Source organism: Schizosaccharomyces osmophilus, chromosome 2, assembly GCF_027921745.1.
Source record: "Schizosaccharomyces osmophilus chromosome 2, complete sequence".
NCBI lineage: Eukaryota > Fungi > Ascomycota > Schizosaccharomycetes > Schizosaccharomycetales > Schizosaccharomycetaceae > Schizosaccharomyces > Schizosaccharomyces osmophilus.
In genome coordinates, this window is record NC_079239.1 from 2,137,154 (window position 1) to 2,149,992 (window position 12,839).

Genomic DNA, 12,839 nt, shown 5'->3' on the forward strand with positions numbered 1-12,839 from the left:
ATCAACCAAACGGAGGTTTTACTAATGGACGATTCCTGCTAGAAAGGAGCCTAGTCAGCCAGCTAGCCTTGATGGCTTAAAAAAAATGATAGGAACTTTTTTTTTCTGGTTTTCTTGTTTAATTTTCATCCATTGTTCCGGAATTACTTTTAATTATTCTTTGGTCACTTCTACACTCAACGGCGAACGGGTTTCTAAGGTGTTTTTTGTTTAATCAGATTATATTAATAAGAATTATTTATATATGAAATACTTGAATTTTGCATTATCTATTTTTACAAAATTCAGACGCTGCAAAGTCTCTACGACAAGCAGCATATATTTAAAACAGACTCATATAATCCTGTAGATTTTTCCGCAGCATTTATGTACTTTATTGTTTTTTCCAATCGTAGGATTGTGACTGTAAGACAAGTCATTTCCTCATCATCTCTACTCGATTGTACATGAGCTCAAAACGAAGCTCTGATTTTCTGACTTGAATTACCATTTATCTCCTCTTTTCTTCTTACAGTAAATTTGTTAAAGCTTTATCGCTGTTGTTTACGGTAATCGAATTTCATTCCATTTACTTGGAAGAGACCAACAGTTAACAGCCCTCCAATACACCCTATCCTTTACCTGCTTTTCGTTTCGCAAGGCTTCTCTTTAATAACTTTTGTTCAGGATTGTAGTAATCCTTAGTTGTTAGAATTGTATTTCTGCCGTTCCTTGTTCTCGTGAAGCACTTTTTTACTTTTCCCTTCAGGAAAAACTGATATTCTAATTTCTTTGGTTACATCTTCTATGAACGAAATATAAAATGGCTCAAATCCAATGGCGGTTGTCCAGAATCTGCTTTCTTGTGTTTGTGGTCTTGTTGGCATTTGTTTTCTATTTTACTATTTTCAGTAATCAATTCACTAGTTCCGATGGATTAAATCAACTGCAAAATTACTTCAGCCAGCCTTCTAGTACTTCCTACGAAGACTATGTTGTTCCCCTGGATGAACAATTGACTGGAGAGAGCAGAACTTATCATAAAGCTGAATATCGTCCCTCTGACTCACAAGAACCAAAATCTCATGAAATTGTGATCCTCCTGGCAAGCGATGGAAAATCCTCAGGTGGAAAAATCCCTCATATGTTTGAGCAATGCATTGAGAACCGAATTCATTATGCTCAAGCTCACAATTATGTATTTGAATACGTTAATGTGTCACAGATGAGCGTTCCTCCTGTGTGGGCTAAAATGCCCGCAATTTTGCAAACTATGATTAAGCACCCAAAAGCAAAATGGATTTGGTGGCTTGATCAAGATGCATTGATTCTCAATACTTCTCTTTCTTTGCAGGAGCACATCCTTTCTCCACAGAGATTGCAGGATGTTTTGCTTAGAGATACACCATTACGTTCTCCATTTAGCGACGACCTCACACGAAAGACTCCGAAAGAATACTCTTTAGAAATGGTTAATACTTTGGGCCTTTTAATTTCCCAAGATTTTGAGGGCTTGAATGCTGGAAGCTTTTTTGTACGCAGATCGCCCATGATGGCCCTCTTCTTGGATCTTTGGCATGACAGATCGTTCCGCGAAAACAATATAGCGGACCATGAGCAGGCTCTTCTTGGCTACTTTGTTCGGTATCATCCAGAAATTGCTGCTATTATTGGAGTTCTCCCTCAGACGATGATTAATTCTTATCCTGTCGGATGGGAAGTCATGGGTTGGAAGCCTGGTCATTTGGTGATTCATTTAGCTGGTTGTTGGGTTGAAAATCGTTGCGAGCAACTTTGGAATGAGTATCTTGAGCGGGTATCATAAAATCCTGAATTTCACTCCCTTTCTATTTCTTTCGTTGTCTAATGCATATGTTTTCACTCCCTTTCTATTTCTTTCGTTGTCTATGCATATGTACCTGACTTTCTTTTCAGATATTTACATATAATTTCCTATAAAGATGAGCTCGTTATATTTACTATATAAGGATTTATTGCTGTTTATTTTTGCTTGGCTCGTTCTTTCCGCTTAGCGTCATATGTGGCCCTGGTTCCTGAAATAAATCATACTTTGCTGGTGATTATGGTCGCATGCCGAGTAGTTTTTACAATTTTGACTTACGAAAAGAACAAATATTTACGTTACATCTTTGCATCTTACTTTTTATGCTCTGGCCTTTTGTATCTAAAGTATGTACACTTTCCCCTTCCCCTTTGACGAATGTGTATTCCTTATACATAGTATTGCGGCTTGACATATGTCTTTCACACTGTCCGTTTTCTCCTTTTGTTTTATTTTTTTGCTACCGACTTCATTCTGTAGAATTATTTTTAACGGGTAAATATATTTATATGACTGCAAAACAAAGACCAATCTATTCCATAAACAGCATTTACTGTAGTAAGTGGTGTCTTGAGTATATTTGAAAAGCTTATGATAGTGACCATTTTGCTTTTCGTTTTTATTCATTTTTTTAACAATATATCTGTTTGTTTACTACCCATAGATATGTTGTTTTACGCTAATAAACTTAGTGTATTACAGTGAATTTCAAGGAGACGTTCAGGTGTTCTCTATACTACAAACAAGTTGGTATTCACCTAAACAAACCTATCTGCAACAAACAGCAGGAAAAGGAGTTTGTATAGAAATTTCGATATGGAGTCAATACAAAATGCATTTGAAAATGTACAAGAAAGGAGAAGCGCTTTAGGGAGGGTAAGTTTTGTGGATGAAGTGTTTGGAACAGCAACACTAACTTTGAATAGCAATACCAGTTCTGGGTGGATCGCACGATTCCATTTACAAACCAAAGATGGATGTCTTTCGCTGGACTTTTAGCATTGTTCGTTATCCGTATTCTGATAGTTCGTGGTTGGTATATCGTCTGCTATACACTGGGTATATATTTGCTGAATTTATTCTTGCTTTTCTTATCACCCAAGTTTGATCCCAGCCTGGAGCAAGCCATGCGAGATGAAGAGACAGAAGAAGGAGTTTTGCCTACGACGAATGATGATGAATTCCGTCCGTTTATTCGTCGATTACCAGAATTTAAATTTTGGTATTCTAGTACTCGTGCTACCGTTATGGCTTTAACAGCTAGTATGTTGCGAGTCTTTGACATTCCTGTGTTCTGGCCTGTTCTTGTCGTGTACTTTTTTGTCTTGTCATTCTTTTGCTTCCGCAGACAACTCCAGCACATGTTAAAATACCGCTATGTGCCCTTCGATATTGGTAAGAGACGCTTTGGTTCCCGTTAGGATGGGTGTTCCTGAAAGCGCTATGGTTCTTTTTCAAAATTCAAAGCATAGGTCAACATCAGTATGATCTGAATCTTTTTTGTTTTTTTTTCTCTTACACTCAATGACTCATGTGTTGATACAGTCTAGGGGATGTTTCTTGGAAACCCTGGATTTCCATGTTGAATAGGTAAAAAATTGGAAAGGCTCTGTGCTAAATATTTAAAAAAGGCATCCGCAGAAGCAATATTGCTTTCGGAGCAACTACAAGTTGCTTATGGGTTATGGATATCTTGCCAGTTAAGATGAGATTATGAGTTAGGATTGTGCATGATATTCTTTTTTCATGAAACCCTCACTACTACCATTTAATTGACGCCCCTTTCTAGAACTTTACGCATTTACTAGACATAATCCACTCGCTATATGAATACCTCTTTGTTTTTTCATAATCATATTATATAAATTGATCGTTTTTATTTCTAAATTTCCAGATATTACAGGAGTATCATTTATTAACAGTCAACCAATAAAAAGACAAACATTGCAACATTTCCATTCAGGAAGAGAAAGCTAGTTTCCAACTCCTACTTTCCAATTATCATCTATTTAAGCAATCCGTTGGTAGTAAGTATAACTTTTGTTCATAGTAAAAGCATCGAAATAGTTTGACGCTTTAACAGCAGCATTTCTTTTTTGGAACTTCTTTTTTGCAGCAAGACGCTTCCGAGGAAGACACGTTGGATTCAGCATGCTCCTCCCACAAGCTCTTACCAGAGCAAGCGCAAATGATTTTTGTATTTTGACCGACACCAGCGCTACGAGATATAATTCCCAAGACACCATTGGAAGAATCGTTGGTGGCTTTTAATACGAATGCATGACCAATCCAATCTTGCAGGGTACCATTGACTTCTTGAGAAAAAGCAATTTTTCCAGCATCATTAGAAGAGATGGATGCAAGGGAAGCAAAGGCTCCGCCAACAGATTTTAGTCCACGAGAGATGTCTCCCGAAACAGCAACTTCAGCGACGTATTCGGTATTGGGTTCTACTTGGGTTGCAACCAAGTCCAAGTAAACTCGGTTCTCTGTAGGAATAAATCTGCATAAACCATGGACTTTTGGAACTGAAGATAGGTCTTCTGTATTGTCATAGAGAATACAGACTCCCGACTCTTCTTGGGAACTAGCACCGCGAATCAGGATTGGCTTGGAAGTAGCTGTTTCTAGATGATGAAGAATTTCAGAAGGTGGAACTATAAAACAACAAGGTTAGAGCCAAATATAAATCTCAGGAATCCAGTCTTACGTGAACTTTTCACAATTAATTGACCGATCGTGTCGTCCCATTCATAATCGTCAATTTGCAAATTCTTGCATTCTTCTTGAACCGCATTTCTTGCTTCGACAGTGCAATCTTTTACCAAAAATTCTACCTAGAATTCACCAAGTTAGAGGATGATACACGTTTTACAGCACCTATGCACCTACTTGCACCATGATGACTCTTTGACGACAAATTTCCTGAAACTCGTTGACAGGCTTAATGGAAAAGAAAATCAGCCTACAGAGGTTGCTTCTTTGAGTATGGCAATGGTGAAGTGATCAACTTTGCATGAGTCGTATGAATCATCACACTACTTAAGGAAATCTTATTAAGCATCATACAAACGAGGAATCGATATTCATGGGAATCAGCGTTTTTGAAAAGAGAGCGATGAGCGTGTTTCTCAAGGTTAAATCTGTTTGTGGAACAATACATTTCAACAAAGTACCTATATTAAAAAGTTTGGCAGATTCTCGGCACATCCACAAAACAGAATATTTCTACGATAAATCGATTGGTGTTATGGAATCCACTGACGAAAAAAAGAATTACAACACAATTCCTTTTTTCTTCTTTTAGGAGTTGTTCTTCTAGTTTTCTTTCGCCATCATGAGCTTTAGAAATAGCTTGCAAACAAATCATAAAAACAAACAAAATCATAAAAATTGTTACCTATAAAGTTACGATTTCTATGTACAGTAATAATTCGTTATAACGATATGTATCGAAAATAGTCGAAGCTTTTCCAATATGCAGAGTACAGCATCTTGACGTTATACATATGATTTGAACATGAGAACAGAACTAAACATATATATATACGTACAAGAGGAATCGGTGCCTAGAACTTACCAATAACAAACAACGGAAATCACAGTAAGAAACAAAGCATATCAAAAATGGTGAACGTTTGTCTTTTTGTAGCTGATGGAAACGACGAAATTGAGTTTTCAGCTCCCTGGGGTGTTTTCACCAGAGCTCAAATTCCTATCGACAGCGTCTATGTAGGTGAAAACCCAGAGAAGCTCGTCACAATGTCCCGTGGCATCCAGCTTTACGCAAAGCGCTCTTTGAAGGAGTTTAAGAGCGTCGAAGATTTTGCTTCTCACTACGACGTCGTCATCATTCCCGGTGGTTTGAAGGGTGCAAAGACCCTTTCCAGCGACGAATTTGTAAAGAAGGTCGTCAGCTCCTATTGGAAGAAGGCCGGCAAGGTCATCGGTATGATTTGTGCCGGTACTTTAACCGCCAAGACGACTGGTCTTTCAGCTAGTGAAATCACTGGCCATCCTTCCGTTCGTAAAGATTTGGAAGAAGCCGGTTTCCGCTATGTCCCACAACCAGTTGTTGTTGAAAACAACTTGGTCACTTCCATGGGCCCCGGAACCGCTATTCTTTGGGCTTTGAAGTTGTTGGAGCAAGTAACTACTAAGGAAACCTATGACACCGTGTATCAAGCTCTTAGCATGCCCGAGAAGCAAATTGTTTATGCAGCTAACCGGGAATAAATGAATTTATGAAGTTTAGTTTCGTTTGGAATAGGGCTCCATCCTCGAAGAAGGATGTGTATTTTGATGGTGGTTGGTAGTAGAGGAGCTCGTCTGTGTGATGGGAGCTGCAGAAGAAGCCATGAGTTCTGCTGCTGCTGTCGCCTGATTTGACGACTTTGATGAACGCTTTTCTTTTTTCTTTTTGATGACCCGATTCCCATGGTGTTTAGTCCTAGAATACAATGAGTTACGAACCTTGGAATCTAAAGTTTTGTCGCTGACATCCGCTGGTGTAACATCAGAGTTTGCACGACTACAAGTAGTGTTAGTAAATTGTGGTACAGGAAAAAGTACAAGTAGCTTTCTCTCCAGGTAACTTGGAGATTCTGAATCTGTCTTTTCAACTTTCATACCTTAGTTTGACGGGACGACTCCCAATGTACTTCCCATTCTTCTCTCTCCAAGCTCGTAGAAAGTGATCTGGGTCTTGAAAAGAAACAAAGCCAAAGCCGCGTGTTTTTCCTTCACGATCACGGACAACCTTTGTTTTCGCTAGTGAAGGGTATTCAACGAATGCATTTCTCAAAATATCGTCTGTAACGTCGTTTCCTAGATTTCCTACAAAAAGGCGAAAGTGATTTGGATCCCATTCGAGTAACGAAGGATCTTCCCAGACCTGGCCACCAGACTTTCTTACGACCGTTGTTTTAACGCGTGACATTTCCAAAAGGCAAGGACAAGGAAGAAAGTAAACGATTCAAGAGAACGGTAGTCTATATTCTTCTACAAAAGGAATTGTATGGTTTACAATGGCAAGTCAAAGAAACACAGGGAAACGACTCGTTTGAGATTGTACAAGCTTGGAATCAAAAATCAACAATAAAAATAAAGAAAAGAAGGAACAAAGTGCTAGTTTCTTGTTAAAAAAGAATTCTTTAGGCGAAACAAAACCAAATCCTTTGTAGTCAATTGTTGGTAGAAGTTGGCAAATAGCGATGGTCCTTTCATTGCTGTATTTCATATAGTGTTTTCCCTAGTAGCATCGCGTAAGAAGCCAAGTTTATTCCCTCAAACGAGACGGTTTGCTCTGTTGCTGGTGTATCGATGAATAAAAGTTTCATTTAAAACAATAAAAACGTTTCTTTTCTCTTTCTTTCATTTTGACTGCAAAAGGTTTGTTTTGGGCTTTAAAATGAAAATTGCGTTTACCGAATTGGATGGGCTGCTTTAGTAAACAAATGTGGTTATAAACAAACCATAAAGTGGGCGTTTATAATATAAAGAGACTCAAGAGGACTTCTAATGGATTTTATTATTATTTAAATTTTTGTTTTATAAGCTTCTTATTAGTTACAACGTGGTTCTTATATTTAAATGCATGTTACAGGCGAGATCTCACTCGTTATGAGAAAAAGCATCAGTGGAAAATATGATTACAATTTGAAATAAATTGTAAACAAGGTTAGATGCTTTGATACTACTTGAAATAGATAGTAATAGCTTCCAGGGATCTGATTCACTAAGCAAGTTGTATAGAAGCATAGACAATTCATTCAGCTAGATCAGTCAATTCTTCAAGTTGGAAGATTTGAGCTTTGACGTTTGACAGTTTCGTATGGTATAAACAGTAATAAAGCAAAGGCTTTTGGTTGTTGTCGACGTCTAATATACGGTCGATAGTTATGTTTGCTAGAAAGTTGTTTGCATGTGAGTCTGCGTTGTATGATTCGAGTTCAGACACATGAAATGATACAGGATACCTTCTGCATATTTCGCGAGGAAAATTCAAAGTATAGTTGTGTTCTGCAACTTTCTTTTTATATTTCAAATGGTCCGACAAACGTTGGCCCCAGTTTGTTGTTTTGGTGAAAGAAACTTACTTTACCATTTTTAATAAGTACTTGGTCACCGGGCTTGGATATTAGAGGTAGCTCTGTCTTGAGATTGTAGTATGTTGAATAGCGTTCATTTGCTTTTCTTATGTGATTTCTGATCTCATGAACAGGTTCTGTCTGCGAGAACAAAAAGGATGTTCCAAGATCGTCTACTATTTGCATTTCCAATTCAGTAAAAGTTATATACCAAATGCGGCCTTTACTGGGCTTACTTTGGTAGCGCTATGTTCAGCAGAGTTGTAACATAATTGTGCCCTCTTCAAATAAGCGGCCCAATTTTCCTAGTTTAGGTGCATATATTTAAGGAAGTCTTTTGTTCATCGCCTTTTTGAATTTTAGGCAAATGATATGCTTCTTTTAGATCGTACTGAGAACCTTGACTCCATCGTCTTCAAAGTCGTCGTCGACGCTATTGACTTCGATGCGAAGAATTTGTGGATTGTACATAGCGTGCACTCCTTTCTTTAGTATAGAGCAATATTTCGAGTTGTAATGTTGACGCAGGTGGTCATTGATATCTGCGACATGGATTCTATGATCGTCCAGTTTAGATATTATTCCTGCGAAAGAGTCATCGATTACTATTTTATACTGTTTCCTACATCTCTAGTATACTCTCTGGTCTGTAAAGCAGATTGTATATCTCCCATAGACAAGTCACCTCGCTGTGGTTTTCCAACAGCGTCGATGTTGTCCAGTCATCGATAATGAGATTCAGCCATAGTGCCTAGCACTAATAACAAAGCCGTACTTGTTAGCTAAAAGAAACAAGTACTATGTTGAAAAATATAGAAAGAGCAACGCTTCCTGTCATAATCCACATACGATATTACTAATGTCTTGAAACAATTATCAAATTGTAGTAAAATAAGACAAAAGAGTCTTTTATTACAAAATGTAAACAACGGAAGTTTTTAATAAAGAAGCATTATCAGAAAAGGCAATGTTACTACTTTAGATGATATATATATATCTCCAGTTGGGAGTACGATTTTTCAAATTGGAAGATTTGACTGATCTAGCTAAATAAATTGTTCTTACAACTTGCTTAGTGAATCAGATCCCTGGAAGCTATTACTATTCTTTCCTTCCTAGAGTACAAAAGCATCTAATTGAAAGCCAAATGCACAATTAACTGAATTGTTATTACATATTTGCTTCCTTGTGTAGTTAGTAAGTGTTAGTAGTCGACTACTACTAGACAAAACTATGCTTTTCCTCCTCTGCCCTGTTGTATCCTGACCTTGGCAGTTGTGTTGTGAATCAAATAAATATTCAAACGCAATATAGTATTTACCGAGCGAGAATGATGATATAAATGTACCTTGTATGCTCCATCTGGACGATAGAATTCTATGGAGAGAGACAGAGATAGAGAAAAAGGAAGAGTGAGCACTTGTAATATCCAGGAGGATGTGATCACTTTGAATTGCCCGTGTCCGCCGGAAGCATCCGCATTCCTTTCCTAGTAAAGAGTCAAATCTTCAAAAGATCCTATTTTGTAATGTAACTGGACACGCACAATGATCGTCGTGAACCATTCTTTTTGCATGCACCTGCTTGCTCAAACATAAAATCAGATCCAAATACAAGAGATGCTGGAGCTGGGATACGGAGCCTACACGAAGGGAATGTGGTTTCTTGAGATAGATTAAAAAACAAACAAATAAACACAGAGACTACGCTCGGTTAGAATAGTGTCTTTTCGCCAACGTGAATTGAGTTGTTTTAGAGTATCGTCTACGCTCATAGCCGACGAAAGGTAGAATGAAGTAGAGCGACTCATTCTACGTAAGCCATCCATAAACTCTCAGAAAATACACAAAAGAAACATACCTTCCTATGGACAAAGCGGTTGTTGATCAGATGGAATCCCGATTAAGAAAAGGAGTAAAATAGACAAAAAAATTTAGACTACCATTCAACAAGTGTGTTTTTATATTTACAAACTTAGTATAAACACAATATGTATTGATTGAATATGTATTCATATGTGCTCGAGCGATTAAAAAAGGACATGCAATATGATGAAAAATTGCAACCAAGGTAACTCACTATTTAAGGAATAATAAGCTCGGTAGCAACACCAACGCAGTCGTTAGTGTTATTCCCTTTGCCATAGTAGATTTGATAAACTTCATCGGTGTTGGGAACATGGCATGCGACTGGGAAAGCCTTGTTGAATCGGAATTCGTAGCCGATGCCGGTAATTTGCTTAGTTTTAAAACCGGTCAAAGGAGAGTTACCAGAGGAATTAAACTTAAAGACTAGAGCTCCATCCTTCTCGAGGAAAGCAGTCTCATTTTTGTGAAATAATTGAGTGTCTTTCAGGTAAAACTCATTTACTTGATCAGCTTGATCATATGGAGTCAAATAAACATGTCCTGACTTGCCAACAAAGAAAGGATGAAGGTGGACATTGAAATTACCAGAGTGAAGACTCATGATGCCGAATTTTTTCTTAAACGACAACTCATGCTTAGTAGTAGTGGGCACTGGAGAACCAAAGACACTGGTGGCACTAAGAACAGAAACCAAGAGGGCAGCAGATAGGGAAAACTTCATTTTAACACTACTGTTAAAATGATATAGACACTGATGTGATAATTCAAAAACAAAAAGGTGCAACAAACCACACTACAAACTGAATCAAAAAAGCCAAGTATACGATACTTCCAAGCAAAGGATTTCCCGACTCTATATATATATATATATATATACCAATTGCACCAAGACGCATGGGTCGTTTGAGAAAATAGGACTGCTAAAGACACAATAATCTCGGAAATAACGAAACAAACTTTAACAAATATAAGCAACGAACCAACGTTGACTTTGCAGATAGTTCAAAGTAGATAGAACCTACAAGTCCGACATTGCAGTCGGGGCTAGGAAAATGAAATAACCCAAACAAGGAAGAAGGGACAGATTGATAATGCACTTCGTCATCTGAGGAGCTGAAATGATATGCCTCCTGTCATTCATTCATAGCAACAATCTGGAAAGCTTTGGTGGTTTCTGTCTCTTTCTTTTGTTCTCAACAACACGACCATTGTATAGTGTAAAATCGATCTGGTTTCCACTTGCCCAAAGACAGACAGACAATGAAGATGAAAAGTAAAATAGTTAAATAGTAAAATAGTAAAAGAAGAAACCACTTTGTTCTTTTAAACAAGTATTTTGTTTTGTCATCAATTAGTCAGCTGAAGCAATTGTTGTTTACGTGAACCCACCACCCCTTGTGTCATTTGACTTTTAGTCATCAGCAAAAAAGTATATATATGTCCAACATATCGCTAGTAGACACTACCAACTAAGAGAAATAAAAATGACAAACACTTTTGAAGCAATTGTTACAGGTGCGACTGGCATTAATGGTGCTGCCATCATCAACCGACTTTTAAATGAACCCAAATGCTCCAAGATTCACTGTGTTTCTCGCAGTCTGAAAGAAGAGTATCCCAGCAAAGTTAAACACTATTCAATTGATTTAATTACTTCAAATCCTGAACAGATTGCAGCGACTTTCCAAAAAGAGGGAGTTACAAACATTACATATGCCTTTCACACTGCCTACAAAGAGGAATCAGAGGAAGGTGAAGCGTGCAAGACCAATGGAGCAATGTTGAGAAACTTTGTAATTGGTCTTGAAAAAAGCAATAACAAGACTCTAAAGAGAGTTGTTTTAACGACTGGTTTAAAGTACTACGGACCCCAATTCGGTGAAGTAAGACTTCCCATGGAAGAGTCAGATCGCCGTGTGCCTGAAAGCTTTTCAGGTTTGCCCAATTTCTACTACATTCAAGAAGACATCCTTAAAGAATTGAGTGCTAATAAGCCTTGGGACTATGTGATTGCTATGCCCAGTGACATCTGTGGTGTTTCTCAAGGAGGTTACATGAATCAAGCATTCACAATTGCACTGTATGCTGTCATCTGTAAAGAATTGGACGAACCATTCTATTTCCCGGGAAATGAAAAGATCTATAAAGGGCTTAATGATATTTCCTACTCAGGTTTGATCGCCGACTTTGAAGTATGGGCCGCTCAAAAACCAGAAACTAGCAATGAACGATTCAATATTGTAAACGGTGACTCTCACAGCTGGTCAAGAACTTGGCCAAAGATTGCTGACTACTTTGGCTTAAAAGTTCCAAAAAATCAATTTGATAACTGGTCTTCTTTGAGCAACAAAATTACCTTGTCCACACCTCCACCTATTAGGTTATACCAAGAGGAAATGGGCATCAAGGATATCCCAAATACTGAATTTATCAACCACATTTCTTTTCCCAAGTGGATCCAGCAAGATAAAGTGAAGAAGGCATGGAAACAGATCGCTGAACGCGAACACTTGGATCCTAATCTTATAGACACTGGTACATGGGCCTTTTGCGATTTTACGTTAGGCAGAACCTACTATGTGTCTGCGTCCATGATAAAGGCTCGTCAATTCGGCTATCATGGATACTATGATACATTTCAAGGATTTCAAGAGACATTCGATACTTTAAAACGTGGAAAAGTCATTCCTTCTTAATGAATAGAAAGTTTAGTTTTACGATAAATATTTTCATGATGTCCATGATTTCAACATATAAAACGTTCATCAGACGGTTTCAGCGTAGCATAAGTAAAGCAAAAATGAATTGAAATCAAATCAATATAAAGCTAAATCGTTATTACCAAGCTTAGAATATGGACCAAACCTCCACTTACATTGTATCATCCTTTGCTTCCTAATGCTATTCAGAATGGATATGTGTCACAGGCGAGATCTCACTTGTTGTGAGAATAAGTATTCAGTGGAAAAGATGTATGTAATAACAATTCATAAAATTGTATGTTTCACTTTTAGATTGGATACTTTTGTACTATAGAAGAATAGTAACAGCTTCCAGGGA

At 37.7% G+C, this 12,839-nt stretch overlaps 7 protein-coding genes across 7 annotated transcripts; 4 read left to right on the forward strand and 3 right to left on the reverse strand.

Moving 5' to 3' along the window:
- Positions 1 to 802: 802 nt before the first annotated feature.
- On the forward strand, positions 803 to 1,804 carry gmh3 (alpha-1,2-galactosyltransferase Gmh3; the record flags this gene model as incomplete). Its single annotated transcript, XM_056182255.1, has 1 exon — positions 803 to 1,804. One exon carries the CDS (start codon positions 803 to 805, stop codon positions 1,802 to 1,804), a length of 1,002 nt encoding a protein of 333 aa, XP_056037660.1.
- An 834-nt stretch (positions 1,805 to 2,638) lies between these two features.
- On the forward strand, positions 2,639 to 3,243 carry rer1 (Rer1 family protein; the record flags this gene model as incomplete). Its single annotated transcript, XM_056182256.1, has 2 exons — positions 2,639 to 2,698; positions 2,749 to 3,243. 2 exons carry the CDS (start codon positions 2,639 to 2,641, stop codon positions 3,241 to 3,243), a joined length of 555 nt encoding a protein of 184 aa, XP_056037658.1.
- A 655-nt stretch (positions 3,244 to 3,898) lies between these two features.
- On the reverse strand, positions 3,899 to 4,723 carry ccs1 (superoxide dismutase copper chaperone Ccs1; the record flags this gene model as incomplete). Its single annotated transcript, XM_056182257.1, has 3 exons — positions 3,899 to 4,479; positions 4,533 to 4,655; positions 4,711 to 4,723. 3 exons carry the CDS (start codon positions 4,721 to 4,723, stop codon positions 3,899 to 3,901), a joined length of 717 nt encoding a protein of 238 aa, XP_056037881.1.
- Positions 4,724 to 5,449: 726 nt separating this feature from the next.
- Positions 5,450 to 6,058, forward strand: sdj1 (glyoxylase III Sdj1; the record flags this gene model as incomplete). The annotated part of the gene is made up of 1 exon (XM_056182258.1): positions 5,450 to 6,058. One exon carries the CDS (start codon positions 5,450 to 5,452, stop codon positions 6,056 to 6,058), a length of 609 nt encoding a protein of 202 aa, XP_056037661.1.
- Positions 6,059 to 6,073: 15 nt separating this feature from the next.
- SOMG_03469 (splicing factor, WW domain -binding Rbm42) lies at positions 6,074 to 6,761 on the reverse strand (the record flags this gene model as incomplete). Its single annotated transcript, XM_056182259.1, has 2 exons — positions 6,074 to 6,353; positions 6,454 to 6,761. 2 exons carry the CDS (start codon positions 6,759 to 6,761, stop codon positions 6,074 to 6,076), a joined length of 588 nt encoding a protein of 195 aa, XP_056037880.1.
- Positions 6,762 to 9,993: 3,232 nt separating this feature from the next.
- Positions 9,994 to 10,500, reverse strand: SOMG_03470 (But2 family protein; the record flags this gene model as incomplete). The annotated part of the gene is made up of 1 exon (XM_056182260.1): positions 9,994 to 10,500. The coding sequence occupies one exon, from the start codon at positions 10,498 to 10,500 to the stop codon at positions 9,994 to 9,996; it is 507 nt and encodes a 168-aa protein (XP_056037764.1).
- Positions 10,501 to 11,263: 763 nt separating this feature from the next.
- On the forward strand, positions 11,264 to 12,475 carry SOMG_03471 (dehydrogenase; the record flags this gene model as incomplete). Its single annotated transcript, XM_056182261.1, has 1 exon — positions 11,264 to 12,475. The coding sequence occupies one exon, from the start codon at positions 11,264 to 11,266 to the stop codon at positions 12,473 to 12,475; it is 1,212 nt and encodes a 403-aa protein (XP_056037763.1).
- Between the last annotated feature and the right edge of the window lie 364 nt (positions 12,476 to 12,839).